This window comes from Pollachius pollachius (genome assembly GCF_949987615.1).
Source record: "Pollachius pollachius genome assembly, chromosome: 5".
NCBI lineage: Eukaryota > Metazoa > Chordata > Actinopteri > Gadiformes > Gadidae > Pollachius > Pollachius pollachius.
In genome coordinates, this window is record NC_136938.1 from 24894667 (window position 1) to 24917220 (window position 22554).

The 22554-nt window shown below is 48.1% G+C and overlaps 1 protein-coding gene across 2 annotated transcripts; it reads right to left on the bottom strand.

Moving 5' to 3' along the window:
• Nucleotides 1–213: 213 nt before the first annotated feature.
• Nucleotides 214–21086, bottom strand: phka2 (phosphorylase kinase, alpha 2 (liver)). Of its 2 annotated transcripts, none has more exons than XM_079736324.1 (32): nucleotides 20952–21086; nucleotides 20713–20841; nucleotides 19979–20137; nucleotides 18815–18862; nucleotides 18337–18505; nucleotides 17894–17976; nucleotides 17555–17635; nucleotides 17082–17180; nucleotides 15780–15926; nucleotides 15413–15466; nucleotides 14498–14620; nucleotides 14267–14362; nucleotides 13754–13861; nucleotides 13472–13550; nucleotides 13134–13268; nucleotides 12202–12311; nucleotides 11573–11717; nucleotides 11035–11113; nucleotides 10670–10809; nucleotides 10047–10217; nucleotides 9478–9599; nucleotides 8045–8169; nucleotides 7721–7883; nucleotides 7139–7218; nucleotides 6547–6625; nucleotides 5708–5837; nucleotides 4985–5086; nucleotides 4456–4574; nucleotides 3608–3658; nucleotides 2391–2624; nucleotides 1482–1682; nucleotides 214–1178 (listed from the first exon to the last, which is right to left on the bottom strand). In XM_079736324.1, exons 2-32 carry the CDS (start codon nucleotides 20788–20790, stop codon nucleotides 1005–1007), a joined length of 3684 nt encoding a protein of 1227 aa, XP_079592450.1. In that variant the 5' UTR covers nucleotides 20791–20841; nucleotides 20952–21086; the 3' UTR covers nucleotides 214–1004. The 2 variants fall into 2 exon arrangements, with proteins under 2 accessions (XP_079592450.1, XP_079592449.1); XM_079736323.1 differs by having other exon boundaries at nucleotides 8045–8175.
• Nucleotides 21087–22554: the final 1468 nt, after the last annotated feature.

Consider the following 22554-nt stretch of genomic DNA (forward strand, 5'->3'; position numbering starts at 1 on the left):
TTGTTTTGTTAATATAACCATTCAAATTGAATAATTACCACCAAAGTATGTCATCTTGACAATGGTTCTTTCAAATCTCAGCCACACATTTGGACTGATGTTTTTATTCAATGACCAGACATAACCCCAGTACAAGGTGTTCATAAAAAAATATTAACCTATATATGGTAATGTTAAATACACATTTAATCTGCATTATCATAAATACTAGCATATGTCAGCACCTTATACGTATTACAGTATATCAAACAATTATATTCTGCATTGAAGGATAAAATATCAAACAAACATGGTCTATTGTTTTATCAAGTTTCCTTCAGGTTACAAAGGTACTACTTAAGATTCAGCCAGCCGGCACCTTGCTCATGAGCGATGGCAGTAGGATTAGCCCTAGATCTACGTTCTTTGACCACTGGCCAGAATAGTCATTCTCTGCTCTTATATGACCATGTACTTCCATGTTTCATTAACATGAAATCTATGTTTCGAGGTAGCCAGTGAAAGCTTATCACATGGATTAGAATTGTTTTTTATAGACATATATGACATTGTTCTTTATAGACATATATGAACAAACTGAAATGATTAAACATCATATGTAACCGTTTAAAGCACACTAGCAAACACTGTGAATACTTTATGTAGCACAAGCTGAACATTAAAAGGTATCAGGCATTCACATTGGGATCGATAGCTAAAAAGGTTGATTAATTTCCATACAGTGTACAGTAAACCAAATAGCTGACGTACATACATTTCAAGGTAGTGGTATATTTGGTTTCAACCAGTATAATAATGAAACACTTACAAACACAACTTATTAATTTACCAAACAAGCACATATTCTGCTTTAGTCACACCAACATACATTTTAGACAGTTGCTGTAATGTTATGTTGTTATTCAGGAGACAACCTTTATTAATATTCATAGAGGTAACGGTTTAAATAGGAATTCAACATTAACGAGGCTTCTCTAAAACAATGACTCCAGGCGGTCGCGCTCTTACTGCATCATGCAGCTGGAGCTGGGCAGGAAGTCCTGGATGTAGGCAACCGCTGCCTTGGAGAGGTAGGTCATGGAGCCGTAGCTGCCACTAGGGGCGCTGTCGTACAGGAAGTTACAGATCCCTGTGGCCGGGTCCTTCTCCAGGAAGTACTCGTTGGCACCCTGGGATTTCTGTGGGAATATTGTGACAAAAAAACCGAAAATGTGCGCGTCACAAAAAGTAAAGGGCTTTACTATTAAAACCCTTTACTATTTATAGTGCATATCATTGACGGTCTTCGCCATGCACTGTCAATGCTTGCGGACCTTAAACCAATCAGAGGCGAGCGACGTGCAAAAAGACCGCCGTAGGCAGCGTGAGCGTGGGCCACGATCGCCGTTCTCGGTTCACGCCGGCTCGTGAAAAGTCGGCGTGGTTTGAATCAGTATAATGACGTTAACTTAGGACCAAGCAAGCAGAAGCAGCGACCCCACCTGGTCTGTCAGGAAGAGGTCATTGGCCATGTGGAGGATGCTGTCCACGTGGATGATGCCCCCGATGCTGGCCACGCCCACGTCGGCCAGCAGCCCCAGGATCATCAGCGCCTCCACCAGCAGCTGCCGGTACTCCGGCTGGGGCACGTGGTTCAGCACCGACTCCACCTGCACCGCAAACTTGATCTCTCCCTCCGTCATCTGCTCCGTCAGCACAGAGAGGGAAGTCATGAGAACAACAAGCAAAAGGGATCCACGCACACACATGTTTTAACATCTGGGTCCACTTTGGAAGTATGTTAGAAGTGTTACCTGCTGGGATGTTTTATGTTTTGAGACATAAAACGTGAGAGCACGTTTTATGTGGACATAAAACCTGAGAGCACGTTTTATGTGCTCTCACGTTTTAGTGGCTGATAACGGTCCGGTACTAGGCTTCAAATCGGCTATTGTTTTGGAGAGGATGACTTAATACAATCGATGTGGATAACAGGATAAAAGAAAAGCAACATACTATTAAGTACGTGCTTTTATCGAAGCGACTCACAGCATCTTTTATCGACATGTTATGAGGAGTTATGGGTGATCTTGCAATAGGACGGTGTTTTTAAACCTGTGGTTTGCGTACCACTGGTGGTACACGTGGGTACTCAAGGTGGTACGATTTATTCTTGAAATGGATAACTTGGCACTAGGCTAGCACTCCGACTGAAAGTCAACCCGCTCTACCTCCTGAGCTAAGCCTCATAGCTAAGCTATTATCAATTTACGCATGCTTTGTTAAGCCGTTGCTTCTCTTTAGGGTTTTTGCTTGGCTATATTGTTATATTACTGTTGTAAAGCCCGCTGTGAGCCTGTGACTAAGCCATATGACTAAACAACGCTTGTTGGTAGTAAAGTCAGTCTGACCTCCCTGGTGGTGGAGGACGGCAGGACGTAGCCATCGATGGACAGGCCGTGGCACTTGTGCAGGATCTTCCACACCTTCTGGTAGAAGCCCATGGGCACCCTGTTGATGGCTCCGTCCAGCCTGCGCCGACGCAGCCACTGGCCCTGGGTCTCCTCCCAGCTCAGCTGCACGTCCCCGGGGTCACCCCCCGTCGGGGACATCATCCCACTGGGGGTGGAGGGGCTACTGCAGCGCTGGGAGGGGGCGAGAGAGAGAGAGAGACCAGAGAGAGAGAGAGACCAGAGAGAGAGAGACCAGAGAGAGAGAGACCAGAGAGAGAGAGAGACCAGAGAGAGAGAGAGAGACCAGAGAGAGAGAGAGACCAGAGAGAGAGAGAGACCAGAGAGAGAGAGACCAGAGAGAGAGACCAGAGAGAGAGACCAGAGAGAGACCAGAGAGAGAGACCAAAGAGAGAGAGACCAGAGAGAGAGACCAGAGAGAGAGAAAGACCAGAGAGAGAGAGAAAGAGACGAGAGAGAGAGATAGAGACCAGAGAGAGAGAGAGAGAGACCAGAGAGAGAGACCAGAGAGAGATAGAGAGAGAGACCAGAGAGAAAGGAAGGTAGAAAAAAAGAGAGGAAGTTAAGAAGAAAGAATGGGAGGAAGGAAGAGAGGATAGGAGGAAGAGATTTGAATGTTAAACATTTTAAGGTGTGTGGTTACCAGGCGTGAGGTTATGACTGATAAAGATCGTGCAAAACAAGAAGCCTTCCAGTTAAAGGTGCGGCAGGTATGAATTTTTGTTTGATTCACGTAGCAGTGATATTTTTGTTGTAAGTGTTATATCGTACCTACAGCACCTTCCTAGAACTACTAAAATAAATTATACTAGCAAACAAAAGGCACAGGTACTGTAATTAGTATATTAGCTAGAATATTATTCGTAAGTATGTTAAAAGCATGCTGCATGTTTGGGTCTGAGTCAGACCTGCATGGCTGGGTTAATGAATATAATCGGTAGGTCATTTCACATATGGAATGTTAGCAGAAGGTCATGTGATGCATTTCATGTATTGGGTGGGTCATGTGATACATAGATCAGTATGTCATGTGATGCATAGAATGTGTTCAGTAGATCATGTTTTATATAGCTCGGTAGGTCATGTGATGTATAGAATGTAATTAGCAGATCATGTGATGCATGGCATGTATCCACGTGATGGGATGAGGGATTTACCGTGGAGCCGTGAGACATGTAATTGCTACCAATGGAATGACCGCCGAAGCCCTGAGGATGAACAGAGTGAAGATGAAGATCGACAGACCGACCCAGAGTCAGGAAAGAGCAATCCCTTGTTTGCATTGCCCGATTTCCATGAACACCGCTGCCTTTACGATTGGTGCCACGCCACGAAATGCATCATTCCAATGTTGGCGTCGGAGATGGGGATGACGTGCCCGCGAGAGTTACCATGGCGACCGCATGCCCATTAGGGTTACCATGACGACCACACGACTACAAGAGCTACCATGATGAACACATGCCTACGAGAGTTACCGAACTGTACCCACACTGAGAGGTCGAGAGTCATCCAACTGTAGACAGAACCAGGCAGAGTGTTACTGGATAACAAATCATACACATTACACATAAACATGTTTACCTACAGACAACACACAATCACACAATTTACTAACTTTTTTCACAGCTTACTGCAGTCTAGTATAGGTTCCGGATCTTATACCCATTGCTTTAACCAAGTATGTGTGATATTAAACACACACAGAGTCCATTAGTAGTGTCTGAATCTCCCAATTCCCAATTATGTGAGGGGATCTCATCACATTTTACTTTTAGGGCATTTAGCAGACGCTTCATCCAAAGCAACCGTTCCTACACACAGTCACACACCGACGGCGTAGTCAACCACGCAAGGCGACAGCCAGCCTGCTGGGATCAGTTAGGGTGAGGTGTCTTGCTCAGGGACACCTCAACACCCAGCTCGGAGGAGCCGGGGATCGAAGTAGCAACCTTCCGGTCACGAGTCAACCCGCTACCTCCTGAGCTGAGCCGACCCCACACACCTGTTTGATGTCGCTCTTCAGCTTGCGGATCCCGCTGCGTTCCGTCTTGGTGGCACCCGTGTGGCCCAGCTCGTGGATGGAGATGGCCGGGCTGGTGGCCGTGGACTGGATGGGGCGCACTGGGGAGAGGGGAGGAGGGGAGAGGAGCAATGGTACTCAAAGCTCTGCTGCTGTTAACTAGAGGCTAGCCTCCAGACGGACGGACAAGCAGACAGTCGGACAAAAAAAACGGAGACGAGGCAACAGGTGAACAGACATGCAGTCATGCAAAGAGACGGACAGCAAGATATGCAGACAGGCAAAGAGAGAGTCAGACAGGCATGCAGACAGACAAAGGGACAGACAGAAAGATATGCAGACAGGCAAAGAGAGAGTCAGACAGGCATGCAGAAAGGCAAGGAGACAGACAGACAGGCATGCAGGCAGACAAAGGGACAGACAGAAAGACATGCAGCCAGGCAAAGAGAGACAGACAGGCCTTTCAGGAAGACCGGAAAGTAGACTGAAGTAGACGGACAGGCGGACTCACTGCTCCTTTCCACTCCAAACTCCTTCCCACTGAGGATGTTGTGCAGGAGGTTCTTCATGTGGAAGGGACTGAGGCTCATCAGGCTCTCCGAGGCCTCCTCCCCTGGAACAAGGGCCACGTAACCCTCAGTCACAGACCTGGAGTTAACTCAGGTATGTTTCCGTGTGTGTGTGTGTTAGTCCCTCCAGAAAAACGTGATTATGCGATCGCATAATTCAACGCATAATCAGCCAAAGTCCGCATATTCATGCGGGGGCCGCATTTTTTCAAATATGCCGCACTTTCACCGCATAAATTGCCGATTTCCGCGCAAAAGATGCGGGGCTTGCATGATTTCATAATCCCTGCATTTTCGTTGCAAAAAAGTCAAATATATCTTAGCAGAAAGTTCAAAAATGTTGCGTTTACTTCACACAAGAGCAGCCATTTCCCCCTGTTGCCATGGGAACGTTATGAAGTGACGTAATTACGCGACGTGAACGCCATCGAAAAGCTGCATTTTTCGCAAGTTTCCCGCTTTTCTTCGCGAGTTCCCGCAATTTTTGCAAGTTCCCACAAATTCATTGCATAAAATTGCATAAATATGCCGCAAATTTCATCGCATTTTTAAAGAAAACGTGCCGCATAATCAAGGATTTTTGGCCGCAACAATCACAAAAAAAGGCCGCATTTTTCTGGAGGGACTGGTGTGTGTGTGCGTGTGTGTGCGTGAGTGCGCCCTACCAGAGCAGTGCAGGCTGCGGGCCAGCTCCGTGGCCATCACCTGCATGATGAGGCCGATGCGGAGCCGCAGCATGTCCCCGAACAGTGCGGGCTGAGAGCGCACGTACATGGCCAGGTACACCATGATCTCCTGCAGGGCAGCACATGGGGGAGAGCGAGATCGCTCGCTACACTGACTTAGTTATTGCCTCTAGCAGACGCTGTTATCCAAAGCGACTTACAACGGTTCATAAACACATTAACAGCCAACCATACAAGGCGACGGCCAGCCCGTAAGGAGCAGTTAGGGTGAGGTGCCTTGCTCAGGGACATCTTCGACAGTCGAGGTACAAGCCACCCAATCCTGAGTTGGCTGACCCCGCTAGTGAGTTAAGGGGTGCCATCAGCAGATGCTTTTCTCCAGAGTTACACGGTTTTTTGACAACCACCAAAGCATGCAACCAATTCAAATTGGAGCGGCTCAAACTAAACATTCCAAATCCGAACGACCCAGTTTCTAAAAATAACGAGATCGAATAAATCAGGAGGGGCTACTCCAGGCCGTAGAGCTGTCTATGTTTGAGTCGTTTATATAACATCAGATTCAGAATATAATTCATGTTTGAAATTAGACCGAGATATAAATCTTTTTGTTGCCAAAATGTCGCCAGGTTTAAATGTTCATATTGGAGGAATAATGGAAATATTGACCAGAATTATCTGTTTATCTACACACTCTAACAGTTGTGTTATAGTAGTTTTAAAGTATAGTTTGGTAGTTATATAAAATAGTTGTGTAGTATAGAAGGGCAGTTCTTTAGTACAGTAGTGTATTTGTACAATGTTGTTGTATAGTATACCTGAGTGAGTACAGCTATACTGATGTCCTGACCGCTTGCTTCGTAGATCACATTGTTCAGCTCTTCGGGAGGAAGTGGACTAGAAGGAAACAGGAATTGAACGATTTGACCTGTTGTAAGATTGATCACATCATCACAGTTACTAATGAGTTCATATGCATGATGAAATTAATCTATATAGATACAATATACTGTAACTGCCTGAAAGGTGTGGTATATACGAGCTAAGAGCTATTAAGAGCTATCATTTAAGTGTAATTGATAATGAATTCATCAGCCATCCATCAGCTTTTAGTAAGTGAAATGAGCTATGAGAATATCTGTTAAAGTTGACAACGCGCGTGCGTCCGTATGAGACCATTCCGATTTTAGAGCGCTCATGACTCATTTCTGACCCATCAGGCAGGTGTGTGAACGCAACACTTCTCAATGGTTTTGAGACGTGGGAGGGGGGCAGAGAGGGACGGAACATTTCTTTGTGTGACATACATATCTTGCGCGAGCAGTAGCTCTGATAAGACTTGAGCTAGTTATTAGTTGTTGGCGGTGCTGAAGTCATAGACTTGTGATTATGATAAGGAAGGTGACTCACACAGTGATGACTCGCTCTCTGGGCTCAGGAGGGAGGCCTACAGTCAGCTGCTTGTGATGGGAGACCAGATCTGTACAGGCCTGTACACCCACACACACACACACACACAGACACACACACACACACACACACACACACACACAGACACAGACACAGACACACACACACACACAGACAGAGACACAGACACAGACACACACACACACACACACAGACACACACACACACACACAGACACACACACACACACACACACACACAAACAGAGATGCACAGCCACACAGACACAGACACACACACACACACATGGAATGGAATAGTAGAAAATGCAGTGATTTTTATGAAATGCGATACAGCTCTTTGTCTGATATTTGATACAGCTTATTTTATATCTTCATCTGAGCTGTTTTCAAATCACTAAGACGTGGGAGACGACATACAAGTGCAAGACGACAAACAACACAATAAAAGCCTTCCACAAAGTCCAGAGCGAGGGCCCGCCAGGCGTCCACAGAAGGTAAAAGGCGAGGACATAGTGACACTGAAACCACTAGAGCACTCCGGGTATGAACCGGGGCTCACCTCCGCCAGGACCGCCACCCTCTTGCGCAGGATGCCAGAGATGTATCTGATGAGGCCCCAGTCCTTGCAGATGCCAGCCTGGATGTAGAGGTCCTCCAGCAGGGAGCCCACGCTGGGCCCGCCCCGCCCGGGGCCTGACAGCTCCACCACCCAATCAGCGCCTCTGGATCGGACACCACATCCACAGTTTGGGATTAAATTAACTCTGGGATTATTGGGATGTCGGTTTGATTCGGCAATTGTTCATTTGTGTGTAATGAAATGCATCCGTGTGGGTGTGTCCGTGTGTGCGTGCCTCGTGCGTGTGCGTGCGTGCGTGCATACTTCATGAGGTAGAGCACGTAGAGGATGTCGGCCTGGTCCTGCAGGGTGGGACACGCCTTGAGCTGCCTCACCAGCCCCGCGAAGTCCGTCCTCCCCTGGGCGTCCTTGGGCAGGTGCAGGTCTGCCTGGGACTACCAGGAGAACAATATGTCATGCATACAGGTCGCCTCTGTAGGACTACTTCCCCTTTAAGAGCCTCTGTTGGACTACCTCCCCTTTAAGAGCCTCTATAGGGCTACTTCCCATTTAAGAGCCTCTATAGGGCTACTTCCCCTTTAAGAGCCTCTATAGGGCTACTTCCCCCTTAAGAGCATCTATAGGACTACTTCCCCTTTAAGAGCCTCTATAGGGCTACTTCCCCTTTAAGAGCGTCTATAGGAAGCCCCTAGGTCTAGTACTACCGTCCCTTTAAGAGCCTCAATAGTCACCCCCTAGTTCTGAACCTACTTCACCTTTAATAGCATCTATATGACTACTTCCCCTTTAAGAGACTCTATAGTTGCCTGATCCTACCGTCCCTTTAAGAGGCTCTATAGTAAGCCCCCTAGCCTGGTCCTACCGTCCCTTTAAGCCGGGTCCTACCGTTCCCTTAAGCCGGGTCCTACCGTTCCTTTAAGCCGGGTCCTACCGTTCCTTTAAGCCGGGTCCTACCGTTCCCTTAAGACGGGTCCTACCGTCCCTTTAAGCCGGGTCCTACCGTCCCTTTAAGCCGGGTCCTACCGTCCCTTTAAGCCGGGTCCTACCGTCCCTTTAAGCCGGGTCCTACCGTCCCTTTAAGCCTGGTCCTACCGTCCCTTTAAGCCGGGTCCTACCGTCCCTTTAAGCCGGGTCCTACCGTTCCCTTAAGCCGGGTCCTACCGTCCCTTTAAGCCGGGTCCTACCGTTCCCTTAAGCCTGGTCCTACCGTTCCCTTAAGCCTGGTCCTACCGTTCCCTTAAGCCGGGTCCTACCGTTCCCTTAAGCCGGGTCCTACCGTTCCCTTAAGCCGGGTCCTACCGTTCCCTTAAGCCGGGTCCTACCGTCCCTTTAAGCCTGGTCCTACCGTCCCTTTAAGCCGGGTCCTACCGTCCCTTTAAGCCTGGTCCTACCGTCCCTTTAAGCCGGGTCCTACCGTTCCCTTAAGCCGGGTCCTACCGTCCCTTTAAGCCGGGTCCTACCGTTCCTTTAAGCCGGGTCCTACCGTCCCTTTAAGCCGGGTCCTACCGTTCCCTTAAGCCTGGTCCTACCGTTCCCTTAAGCCGGGTCCTACCGTTCCCTTAAGCCGGGTCCTACCGTCCCTTTAAGCCGAGTCCTACCGTTCCTTTAAGCCGGGTCCTACCGTCCCTTTAAGCCGGGTCCTACCGTCCCTTTAAGCCGGGTCCTACCGTCCCTTTAAGCCGGGTCCTACCGTCCCTTTAAGCCGGGTCCTACCGTCCCTTTAAGCCGGGTCCTACCGTGTGCTGCTTGCTGGTCCCAGCCTGCTGGGGGTGAGCAGGTAGATGAGGAACATCCAGAAGGTTGAGCGATCGACGATTCTTTTTCAAGATGGGAACCACAGGAAGATACATGGGGGACTCTAAAACACACACACACGCACACACACACACACACACACACGTAAGCACAAAAAGCATACAATCACATACACACACTAATACAAAAGCACAAAAGCAGAGCTTACATTAAAGGTCCCATGACATGCCACCAGGTGTGGTGTGATAAGCCGTTACATGCTGTTTTGAAATCGGCCTCTTATGACATCACAAGTGGGCGTGTCCACCTAGAGTTGTGCTGGATAGATGAGTCTAACAGCCTACCCAGTGGACTGCCAACGTTGCTCACCTATCTGTCACACATCTAGGTGACACGCTCACCTGTGATGACCATGTCATAAGAGACCAATAATACACATCCCGCTGCTGCCAGGTGTCCAGTATGTAGCATCAGATCATTCTCATGTACAGTCTACACATAGGAACCCGTTTGATCCCCAACAGGTCACGGTCCGGGTGTGGGCTCTCACTGGGCATGCTGAGGCCCTGGACCTGGGCCATGAGGGCCAGGATGTCCCTGGTGGTGTGCTCGGCGCTGAAGACGTGGTGCTGCCCCCCCTGGAGAGGAGGGAGGTGGCCCCTGGAGGTGGTGCTGTGCAGCAGCTGGGTGAGGTACTGGTCCAGGACCCCATGGGAGTGTCCTGGGAGGGGGGGGGGAGGCGGGCAGAGCAGGGCCATGGATGGAGGTCAGGTGGTAGTGTAGTCTCATGGCTTTTCAGTTACAGAACAAGGGGATTAACATGTTGATGTCGTGCATGTAGGCTGTTATCCTTGAATTACATTTATTTTCAACTTTTCTTTGCGGAAAACACAAGACGCTCTCTAAAGCAGGGAGCTTAAAAGCTACAGCAGATAGCAAAACGGCAAACAGAATGGCCACCCCCGGCAGTTGGAAGTGTTCTGTGTACTTGGGGCCTAAGAACGAGAGCGGGGGGGGTCGGATCCTAGAGGTTTATGATCCCGTCCCCAAAGGTTCAATGTTAATCAAAAAATGCATCAGATATGAGCCATCTAATAAATAATCAACAACTCATTCCAGGTATACTTCAAAACAAGCGAGTGGACCACAGCGATGGCCTCCGTCTCTTCCTACCGGTGCGTTGGCCGGACTCTTCCTCGTCGTCCTCCTCTTCCTCGTCCTCCAGCAGACTCTCGTCCGTCTCTCCGTCCAGGAAGCTGAGGCGCGTGTGGAAGGAAGTGGTCTGGAAGCTGGACAGGTCTGCTGTCTGCACCCTGACAACACAAACACACATAGCAATTATACACACACACACACACAGACAAACACATAGATACACATACATAATATTTCATAGGAGCACTTACACAGTGTTACACACATGCACAGAGTGCGTTGACATGGCCTGGTGTGGTTCTGTATGTTAAATACACGTGTGTGTGTGTGTGTGTGTGTGTGTGTGTGTGTGTGTGTGTGTGTGTGTGTGTGTGTGTTCTCACCTGGCACCTCCAAAGTATCCATCTTGTAGTTTTCTCAGGGTGGACAGGATGCAGGGGTCCACTGCGTCTCCGTCTTCAGCTGGACAGGAATTACAGGAACCATTAGGATCAGGAAGTACATGAAGTATGCTCAGATCATGAAGTACATGAAGGATATGAATGACAGGAAGTACATGAAGTATATTAAGTACATGAAGTACATCAAGTATATTGGGATCATGAAGAACCCAAAGTACATTAAGTACACGAATAACATGTAGGGTTAGTATCTGGAGTGCAGGAAGAAAATGAAGTACATCATGTATACGTAGTACATAATTTACATAAAGTACATGAAGTACAGCGATATTCGCTCACTGTGTCAATGAGAAACATTCACTCCTGCACTGATCAGGATCGGCCTCCTCTGAAGGGAGACAGCATCATCACGCCTTAGATTGCTGCCTGTCTGGCTTTTCAGACTGTACCATCGGGCAGATACGAAGAGGGGGGAAACGGGACTATCTTTTAATTTTGTGGGGGAAGGGGAGGGTCTTACTGAGCATGCTCCTGGTGATGGGGAAGGTGAGTGTGGGACGTCCTGTCATCCTCCAGCAGGCGGACAGGTAGGCCAGCTCCGTGCGCAACATCTCCACGATCATCTGGTTGTCCAAGGCCAGGTAGAAGTGGTGCTGGTCCAGGAACTAGAGAAAGGGACGAGAGAGAGAGACATAGAGAGAGAGACATGGAGAGAGAGACATGGAGAGAGAGAGAGAAAGAGAGAGAGAGAGAGAGAGAGAGAGAGACATAGAGCGAGAGAAAGAGAGAGAGAGAGAGAGAGAGAGAGAGAGAGAGAGAGAGAGACATGGAGAGACAGAGAGAGACATAGAGAGAGAGAGAGAGAGAGAGACAAAAGAATAAAATGATGGGATAAGAAGAAGAGGTGGAACCATGGGTAACTTCCACAACAGAATGAATATCATAAATGTATAGAATTAAATTCAAACAGTTTGAGCTTGAAGCATGCTGGGAACGGACAGTCAAACAAGAGTACAGCTCCAAACAATGCTTATCATAACCACCGTTTCTGATCGTCTCAACCAACATCCATATGACGTCACCTGTTAGACAGACTACAGTAAGGGATAGGCGGGGTAAAGGGCTGTGATGATGAGGACGTAGCTGTACCTGGGGGGTGAAGGTGTAGCTGTGGTCTCTGATCTGGTACATCTTGGAGGTGCCAAGCACCCCGATGTGTCTGTACGGTCTGCCACTCAAACCCAACTTCTTACAGTTCCCTGGAGACCGGCCAACACAGTACACACGTCACCAGGGCCATCACACACACACACACACCAACACACATCCCCAGGAAGATCACACACACCCTCCCAGTGGTTTATTAAACCATTATTTTAATTCTCAATCCGGTAAAAGCAAAAACTATGTCAAGGTTACAGTTAAGGACAGCATGAAAGGACAATAAACGCCCACACAGTATTCACAGAAACGGATAAAAGCAAATCAATTATTCCTAGAACTTATTTCGGAATAATATTCAGAACTACTATTCCCATTAGTTGAACATATTCATTTACACAAGGCAGAAGTTTGCACTCAAGCTTGCACTCACGTGGATGTGAGTGGAGGTGTATATGGGGAGAGTGTCTGGTACCCAGCTACACGTAGATGTGAGTGGAGGTGTTTATATGTCGAGTGTAGATTTGAGTGGAGGTGTACATGTGTAGAATGTATGGTACCAAGCATGACGTGGATGTGAGTGGAGGTGTATGTGTAGAGTGTCTGGTACCCAGCTTGACGTGGATGTGAGTGGAGGTGTATGTGTAGAGTGTCTGGTACCCAGCTTGACGTGGATGTGAGTGGAGGTGTGTATGTGTAGAGTGTCTGGTACCCAGCTTGACGTGGATGTGAGTGCAGGTGTGTATGTGTAGAGTGTCTGGTACCCAGCTTGACGTGGATGTGAGTGGAGTTGTGTATGTGTAGAGTGTCTGGTACCCAGCTTGACGTGGATGTGAGTGCAGGTGTGTATGTGTAGAGTGTCTGGTACCAAGCTTGACGTGGATGTGAGTGGAGGTGTGTACGTGTAGAGTGTCTGGTACCCAGCTTGACGTAGATGTGACTGAGGATGCGAGCGGGCATCACCCGAATGGGAAGGACCTCGGTCACCGTCTGCACCACGATGCCGTGCTCCCTGAGCAGCTCCTGGATCTCCTGGGACTCAGCCAACACACACACTGGACACACACACACACACACACACACACATATTAGAAACACATTTCAACAACTCAAACATTCCTAACCACAAGTACACACATATTATATATAAACACACACAAACATACAAATACAGTGACAAACATACACATAGAAATACAAAAGCACATCAACAACACACACAGTTACACGGACTGGACAGGAAGTGTGCGCTACAGACCTTGCACCACAACATCTGGCTTGAAGTTGGTGGAGAACCTTCTGTTGAGGGGGTCCACCTCTCCTAGGGCCAGGAAACCCTGAAACAAGGTTACAAAGGTTAGCAAAATAAAAGTCCTCCCCTCTCTAGGGCATGGCAGGACTTTGAATTTTAAGTATTCTACATTAACATATGACAAGTACAAGCCTGGCGTAATGAATCACAGCCCAAAAAACCTTCTAATATTCATACTTTAAAAGTCCCATTTCCATGTTAAACAGTAACTAGCTAATAGCTAGCTACCTCGGCTAGCAGACGGCCCAGGATGTAGAGAGACTGTCCCCACATGTGAGGAAGCTGTCCCAGGGAAACTCTGTCCACAGTGTGGGGGGTGACGTACTCCTCCTCGATCTGCACACACCAACACACACTTATTCACCCTGCACTTGATACAGCACTTTGTAATGACAGGCACGCACACACACACACACACACTCTGCGGCCCATCCCACACACCCATGCTCTAGTCTGACCCTTCTCATGACCAAGGGGTCAAAGGTGAGCCCAGATAACAATGTTAAAGCAAGACTTTGATGTGGGCGGTACTCCTTACACACACACACACACTCATGCTGACACACGCTCATGCATGAACACACATACACACACTCACCCACACACACACACACATATGAATACACACACACACATACACACACACACACACACACACACACACACACACACACACACACACACACACACACACACATAATTACTGACCCTAGACTAGAATGGAATAGAACAGAACCAGACCTTTTCGTGGGGAACGGCGTAAAGCTCGGGAACGAGGCGGATCCCATTCTTCCCTCTGATCAGGATTCCCTCCAGGGCCTCTGCATACTCCTGCACCTGTCCACCAGACACAGCACAGGCTGCTAAAACCTTCTTGCATCCAATCGCAGAGCAAGCCACCTATAGGCCGTCAGAGGAACTGCATGTTCCTCTGAAGGCGAACAATATAACATTGACAAAGTGGTCCCGTACCTGAACCAGGTCTCCACTGAACAGCCCGTCCAGCACTAGATAGGTCCAGAACACGGGCCACTCACACTCAATGTTCTCAAACAGCTTGAGTTCTGCCGGGTCATAGTGCAGCCGGGAAGGGTCCTTAGAGACAGACACACACAGAATGAACTCCAAGAACCCACAGAATGAACCGCCAGAACCCACCGAATGAACTCCCAGAACCCACATAATGAACCCCCAGAACCCACATAATGAACTCCCAGAACCCACATAATGAACCCCCAGAACCCACATAATGAACCCCCAGAACCCACATAATGAACCCCCAGAACCCACAGAATGAACTCCCAGAACCCACAGAATGAACCCCCAGAACCCACATAATGAACTCCCAGAACCCACATAATGAACCCCCAGAACCCACATAATGAACCCCCAGAACCCACAGAATGAACTCCATGAACCCACAGAATGAACCCCCAGAACCCACAGAATGAACTCCATGAACCCACAGAATGAACTCCCAGAACCCACAGAATGAACTCCCAGAACCCACATAATGAACCCCCAGAACCCACATAATGAACCCCCAGAACCCACATAATGAACCCCCAGAACCCACATAATGAACCCCCAGAACCCACAGAATGAACTCCATGAACCCACAGAATGAACCCCCAGAACCTACAGAATGAACTCCATGAACCCACAGAATGAAATGCAGGAACCCACAGAATAAAGTCCATGAACCCACAGGATCCATTCTCAACACACACAGGAGCAAGTGCTAACACATACACGATCAACCCCCAACACATAACACACAAAAGATCACCTCCCATTGCATTCTAACAGCTCAAATAACAGTTTAAGGATCATACAGTGAACATATAGTTATCTTATCAAAGTAATATTGCCTAAGATCAAACCCACCTCTCTGGGACAATGGTACCCATCCCGGATGAAGCGACAGCAGCCATAGCGACCCTTCAACAGCGGAGAGGAGAGACGTATTAATGACCCGCTGAAACACAGTCACGCTAAGCCCAACACAGCAGAACCCACAGCATAGAACACAACCAAACGGAACCAAACAGAATATAATCAATAGAATCAAATGCAGAAGAACCAAACAGAACCATATACAATCAAATCCAATAAACAAATAAAAACAAATACAACGAAAGCACTACTGTACACATAATTGAATTAAACCCAACACAATGGGACAGAACCAACTATAGGGCCATAGATTGGACCCGACTACAACAGGGTACTTTGAACGGAGCCAGCCGTGTACCTGCAGCTTGCTGATGATCTCCGACTTGGTGACGGCCACCAGCTCGGGGTCCTCGATGGCGAAGGCGGGGAAGGAGATGATGGACAGGAGGCCCGCGTCCACCTCCTTGGAGGTGGAGGCCCGGGGCAGCATGGAGCACAGGATGGCCTGGAGGCAGAGGGGAGGTGGAGGGGGTGTGGAGGAGAGGTGGAGGAGGGGTGGAGGAGAGGTGGAGGAGGTGGGGGGAGAGGTGGAGGAGAGGTGGAGGAGAGGTGGAGGAGGGGGGGGAGGAGGGGGGGGAGAGGTGGAGGAGGTGGAGAAGAGGGGGGAGGAGATGTGGAGGAGAGGCGGGGGAGAGGTGGGAGAGGTGGAGGAGAGGTGGAGGAGAGGTGGGAGAGGTGGAGGAGGGGTGGAGGAGGGGTGGAGGAGGAGAGGTGGGAGAGGTGGAGGAGGGGTGGAGGAGGGGTGGAGGAGGAGAGGTGGAGGAGAGGTGGAGGAGAGGTGGAGGAGGGGTGGAGGAGAGGTTACACACTTAAACCCATCCTCCAGTCCTGTGTCTGTGATTGTGTCGGCGTCTAGTCTGGAAGTCTCTCGACAGGTAGGGAGCGTCTCTCGACAGGTAGGGAGCGTCTCTCGACAGGTAGGGAGCGTCTCTCGACAGGTAGGGAGCGTGTCTCGGCAGGTAGGGAGCGTCTCTCGGCAGGTAGGGAGCGTCTCTCGGCAGGTAGGGAGCGTCTCTCGGCAGGTAGGGAGCGTCTCTCGACAGGTAGGGAGCGTCTCTCGACAGGTAGGGAGCGTCTCTCGACAGGTAGGGAGCGTCTCTCGGCAGGTAGGGAGCGTCTCTCGACAGGTAGGGAGCGTCTCTCGACAGGTAGGGAGCGTCTCTCGGCAGGTAGGGAGCGTCTCTCGGCGTTGTCGTGACGCCACATCCCCTCATTCTGTAGCCTTGAGCGCGCTGCTATTTGTTGTAATTAATAATAACTCTAGTCTCGTGGTTTGTCAGCTAGCTGTTGCATTCCTTTCAGAAGTCTTCTTTGGCGTCAAACAAATGCATATATCAATACAAATATATAATGCATTTCCAGTGATTCCAACAGGGTTCGATTTAAGTTCAATGGGACACTTTTATCTCGGGAAGAAGAGGAAGTTTAACTCACAAAGCCCAACAAAACATAATACCCTAGTCTTTATTGATTACCCTTAGGGTCAGATCTCAAAATGATGGCTGGAGCTGGGGGGGCCCTGACCCTCTAGAGGCTGGGGGCCTCAACCCCTCTAGAGGCTGGGGGGCTCTGACCCTCTAGAGGCTGGGGGGGTCCGTACCTGACAGTGCTCCACCTCATCAGGCATAACGTGGATGACTGACCTGGGGCCCCCATGGGCCCCGAACAGATCCAGCTCATCGATGGCTTCCAGGGCTGCCTGCAGGCACACACACACACACACACACACACACACACACACACACACACACACACAGACACACACATATTATATACATATATACTTTATTTGATTCCACATTCAAAATCAGATTTTCATTAGGAATCCATTTTTTTGAATGATCCAACACATGAACACAGGTCAGCACATTGTTATGTAACATACAATTTCAGGGGTACAAGAAACATCTCCTTTTCCAGGTAGACATGCTTCCTATGATTGCAGAAATTGACTAGTACTTTACTGGCTGTTTGGCTCTAGTTAGCCCAACGAGGTGGGCTGCTATCTAAAAATAAACTAAAACGCAGGGCTGATGGAGGCGCTGCTGACAGGGTTATTATGGGCTGTCATACCTTGGCCATGCCCACAGAGCTGCCGTTGAGCTCAGGAATGCCCTGGTTCGTCTTGTCGCCTCTCTCCCACATCCCAAAATCCTGCAGAAACACCACGACGTCATTAGACCAACCAATAACAGATGAGTCAATGTGAGGAATTAATCTTGCAGCATAAACAGCAGAATCGGCAGCAAAAGATTGGTGGTTTCCGACTCGCTAAAATCAGTGCAAGGTGATGTCCCTTGCCTGGCACCAATCTGATGATTATTGTTGACTCCCCTCCACGACTAGCCTCTCCGCCTAACTATCTCCGGGTGACATGTCCTTACCTCATCCCTGCAGAGCGGTGCTACTTACGGCCACTCTGTATGCTGCTTCGATGTAGAAGACGAGGTTCTGGATGAAGGCCACCTCGTCCAGGTTGGAGATGATGCAGAGGCCTGTAGCGACAGGGTATGAGCCATCTTTCACTCTGTCTACATTCACTTAGTTGAGTCCAGAGACATGTTACTGAGGAGCAGGTAGAGGCTAGGTACCTCGCTACAAATCGCAAGAGGATTTAGCATCAGGTAAATTTATAACAACAAGGTATGCTTTGCATACATTTGATAAGATATCATTATCATGACATCACACCAGAAGCACCACTTCTGAGCCAGTATGAAGAGGTAGTACTAAGTTAAGATATTAACTATGACAAGATATGATATATGGTTATTACACACCAGAGGCGACCATCAGAGCCAACAGGAGGAGGAAGCACTACGTTATGTTATAAACTATAATAAGTTATGTGGTACCCGAGGCGGTCATCTGAGCCAGGATGAGGAGGTAGAGGGAGGTGGCATCGACCTGCAGGTGGCCCCACTGCGCGTCCCCCACCACGGTGGCGCAGGTGGGGGTGTGGTACTTAGCGTGCAGGCAGTCCTTGGTGCTCTGGGTGTGTTTGAACTTCTCCACCTTGGCCACCTGCTCGCAGAAACACACACACATGAACACACGCATGAACACACACACACCCGAGTTGACGAAAGTGCACAGCGAAACAACACAGATAAGAAGGAAATTAGAATAATAATGTTAAAAACAATATTAATAATCAATCACACACAAACCGGCATGGCTAGTTCTGGCGGGAAACTCTAGTCACGTGTCGCCTATCAGCTGACAGCTCATGTGTCAATCAATGCACTGAAAGGTGGTCAATGTAAGACCTTCGATCTCCCAGAGCCTTTGTGAAGTGTGCTGAGCTGAGTTTCAAAGATCAAATCCACAAACCTGTCGTATCATACACTGTAGAAGACCCTGCATCAGCTTCACCACACTCTGCACAGGAGGACATACCATAGTAATAAACATTAGATATTACTATATTACATTACACATTGCATGTAGAAAGCAGTTACCACACTGTGCACAGGACGAAACACCACCACCATAGTTAAATACGAATACAAAAATATATAATTTTATATTATTATATATTACATTGAATACTGAATGTAGATTGCAGTTACACCATACTGTGCAGATGAAGAAACACACGTGTTTAATATGTGGTCATATGTCATATATACTGTGTATTGACACAACTGCTCTAACAGCATGTGATGTCCTGTACATTTTATGTATGAAACTGTAGTTTTTAGGGTTACGGAATATTAGAACAGTTAGCCTAGCTCTGTAAGGTGTCCAACTATAGCATGTCTTATGTCACGTGTGTTGTGTGTGTCACGTGTGTTTGTGTGTGTCGGACCTACTCAGCAGCATGGCTTGGTGTCAGGTTGTTCACCCTGTTTCCCAGAAACCATCGCTGAGCAAACACACGCACAAATATGCACAATCTATATGCTCACGCTCGCCCCTCTTTCACTTTCCTTCCTCCCCCAGTCTCTCCCCCCTCTCTCTCTCTTCATTCTCCCTCTATCGTTCTTATGCTCTACCCCTCTCTCCTTCTCCCTCTCTACTCCTCTCTCCTACTCCCTCTCTACCCCTCTCTCCTTCTCCCTCTCTACTCCTCTCTCCTACTCCCTCTCTACTCCTCTCTCCTTCTCTACCCCTCTCTCCTTCGCCCTCTCTACCCCTCTCTCCTTCTCCCTCTCTACTCCTCTCTCCTACTCCCTCTCTACTCCTCTCTCCTTCTCCTTCTCTACCCCTCTCTCCTTCGCCCTCTCTACTCCTCTCTCCTTCTCCCTCTCTACCCCTCTCTCCTTCTCCCTCTCTACCCCTCTCTCCTTCTCCCTCTCTACCCCTCTCTCCTTCTCCCTCTCTACCCCTCTCTCCGTCTCCCTCTCTACCCCTCTCTCCTTCTCCCTCTCTACCCCTCTCTCCGTCTCCCTCTCTACCCCTCTCTCCGTCTCCCTCTCTACCCCCTCCCTTCTTTCCTCCCCCCCTCCCCCCTCCACCTCTTTCTCCCCCACCTGCCCCCTCCCCCACACACACCTGCTCCAGCTCGTAGGCCTTTGCCTTGTCTTCGTCGCGGTCAGCGTTCTTGCGGTAGGCCATGCCCAGACCCCAAACCGCCAGAACGCTGTACACGTTGTCCCGCACCCAGGCATCCTTCTGCTGGGCGCTGGCGGGCAAGAGCCCCGTCACTGGGTTCTGTCAAACAACACGCACAGGAATACACACGCATGCACGCGCAAACACAAACACATACACATCCGCACGCATGCAGGCACACACGCAAGGTACATACACAAACGTACACACACAACAAACAGCGTGCAATGCAGGTTAGCGTGCATCTGTTGGAATTCAAAGGGTTTCTAGATAAGGCTTCGATGTACTCAGCCTATTTTGGAGCGTGAACTTTGCTCAAGCACTTGTTTATTTATAAGAGGTGTCCTGCTCCTGTATAGGCTATCCTACAGGGGAATTACATTTCAAATCGTATGACAATTAACGACAATAAAGTGCAACAAATAAAAATAAATTAAAAAAATGTTTGTAGCTTAACGATTTCGTTCACCAATCGTAAACACGCATTTGCTTTCAATGCAACATTACTGAAATAGTTTACCTTATATGGTGTATGTATTATGCATGCTATATGTTATGTGTTTATGTATATGTTGTGTATGTTGATGTCATGGTACACCCTAAGCTATATCAGCGCCTGTCTCATGGTACACATGGTATGGCTGTTATATAACGATGTGTTATTGTCATGTTACCTGGTGGTTGAGGATAGTCTCCTGCACCAGCCTGGCGTAGCTGTCCAGCTTCACTCCTGAATTACTGCGACTCCTCATCTTCACAGATGATGAACGCACACAGCACTGATTTAAGAACCACCGTAGACGCTGCAAGTAGTGACAGGTAGAGAACATTGCAATATACTCATTCAAATTAATTCAAATCACTGAATCCGTCATTCTCGAGGGATTCTGGAATCGCAAAAGTTAAAACGTACCTATACGTGCTCCGTTTAGATCCACTGATCCACTGACATGACTGGATTGATCCCGGTGCCGAAATTGCTGTTTCAGTACATCACTGATGCATCAAAAGTACAGCAGAACATCCTGAGCGCTGATTCCGCTGCGGTTGCAACTCACACCTTTCTTGTAAAGTGTGGCAACGGTTGCGTATCATATGATCGTGAAGCACACTGACACAGGACACCCTGGTGGTGTTTGTATGCCAATGTGAATTTCGAAGAAATGGTCAACACAACACACACCCCTTCCATTCCATTTCCTGATCGTTTGTTGAGCGGCCGAAAGAGGGCGCCATATCCCCGCTTTCAGATCCCTGTTTTTTTAGGTTGCACATTTGAATAGGGCAACATTTTTAAAACATGGTAAACATAGAATAACTGTACTTGTACCACGAGGAGACCCGTGTATGATAAAATGTATAAAAGGTTACTTACAAAATGTACGCATAAACATAGGCTACTATAATCGTAAATTAATCCCTAACTCAAGCAACAGGTATACCCTATTTTGATGTTGCCTATTATCTAGTCTTCAATCCTAGAATATGTTTTATCAAAGATTTATTTTTTTCTTATTCTTAATTTGAGAAATATGTTGAAATTAACTGAATCGACAGCGATATTTTTAATGCATTTACAAATATAATACTTAAATTGAATAAAATCAATTGATCGGATTATTTGTAGTACTAATATTATTTCTAAAGGGGGAGCCATTTAGCATTCTTTCTAGTAATTCATTTCAATCCCCATAGCACTTTTGTTTATTGGCCCCAACACACTGTGTGGGTGCGCGCGTGTGTGTGTGTGTGTGTGTGTGTGTGTGTGTGTGTGTGTGTGTGTGTATGTGTGTGCGTCTGTGCGTGAGTCAAGTGTGCGTGCGTCAAGTGTGCGTGCGTGCTTACGTGTGTGAGTGTGTGTGTGTGTGTGTGTGTGTGTGTGTGTGTGTGTGTGTGTGTTTATTACCCAGCACGCCGGTTTTTTAAACCCGTCCCTGCTCGGACGAGGCCATATTTAGGGGGGAGGGTCTTGTTCGCTGCCGAAGAGGGAGACAGGGCTGATGACGGCACGCGGCTTCTGCAGGCAGAAGAACCGCAGGTTCTGACGTGAAGTCATAGCGAAAGGACATCGTAGCAACTTGCCTCCCGTTCCGAAAAAATAAGTTACTCGTTGGTCTCTGCAGTGTAATTTATCAGGTAAGTCAGTTGACTATTCATTTAACTTATTCAGTGGTTTTTCATAAAGCTTCGGTTCTTTCTACCTTTGTTTTTTAAATAAGGCTTCTCTGCGTGGCTGTTAAACTAATACAATGCAATGCATGAGTGGTGTAAACATAGTGATCAGGAAACTGTTTATTATGCTGGTGTGTGTGGTGATGCTGCGATATTTATTCTAATAACGTACAACTGCATTACTGAACACAAACTGGGAAGTCTGATCAAATGATAACACATACCTCAATCATGGTTCTTGGAACAGAGGCATCTCAACTTTGGTACTTCAGGATGGTATCGATAACTTATCCTATGCACATATATGCCTACCCTACGTTATTATCGATAAATAGGGTTGTCAA

Coding starts and splice junctions, on each gene's coding strand:
- phka2 (XM_079736323.1), bottom strand. CDS start 20,790: ATGAGGAGTCGCAGTAATTCAGGAGTGAAGCTGGACAGCTACGCCAGG. Junction 10,810..11,034: donor GGATACTTTGGAGGTGCCAG/GTGAGAACACAC, acceptor TTGTGTTGTCAG/GGTGCAGACAGCAGACCTGT. Junction 1,179..1,481: donor ACCTCTTCCTGACAGACCAG/GTGGGGTCGCTG, acceptor ATATTCCCACAG/AAATCCCAGGGTGCCAACGA.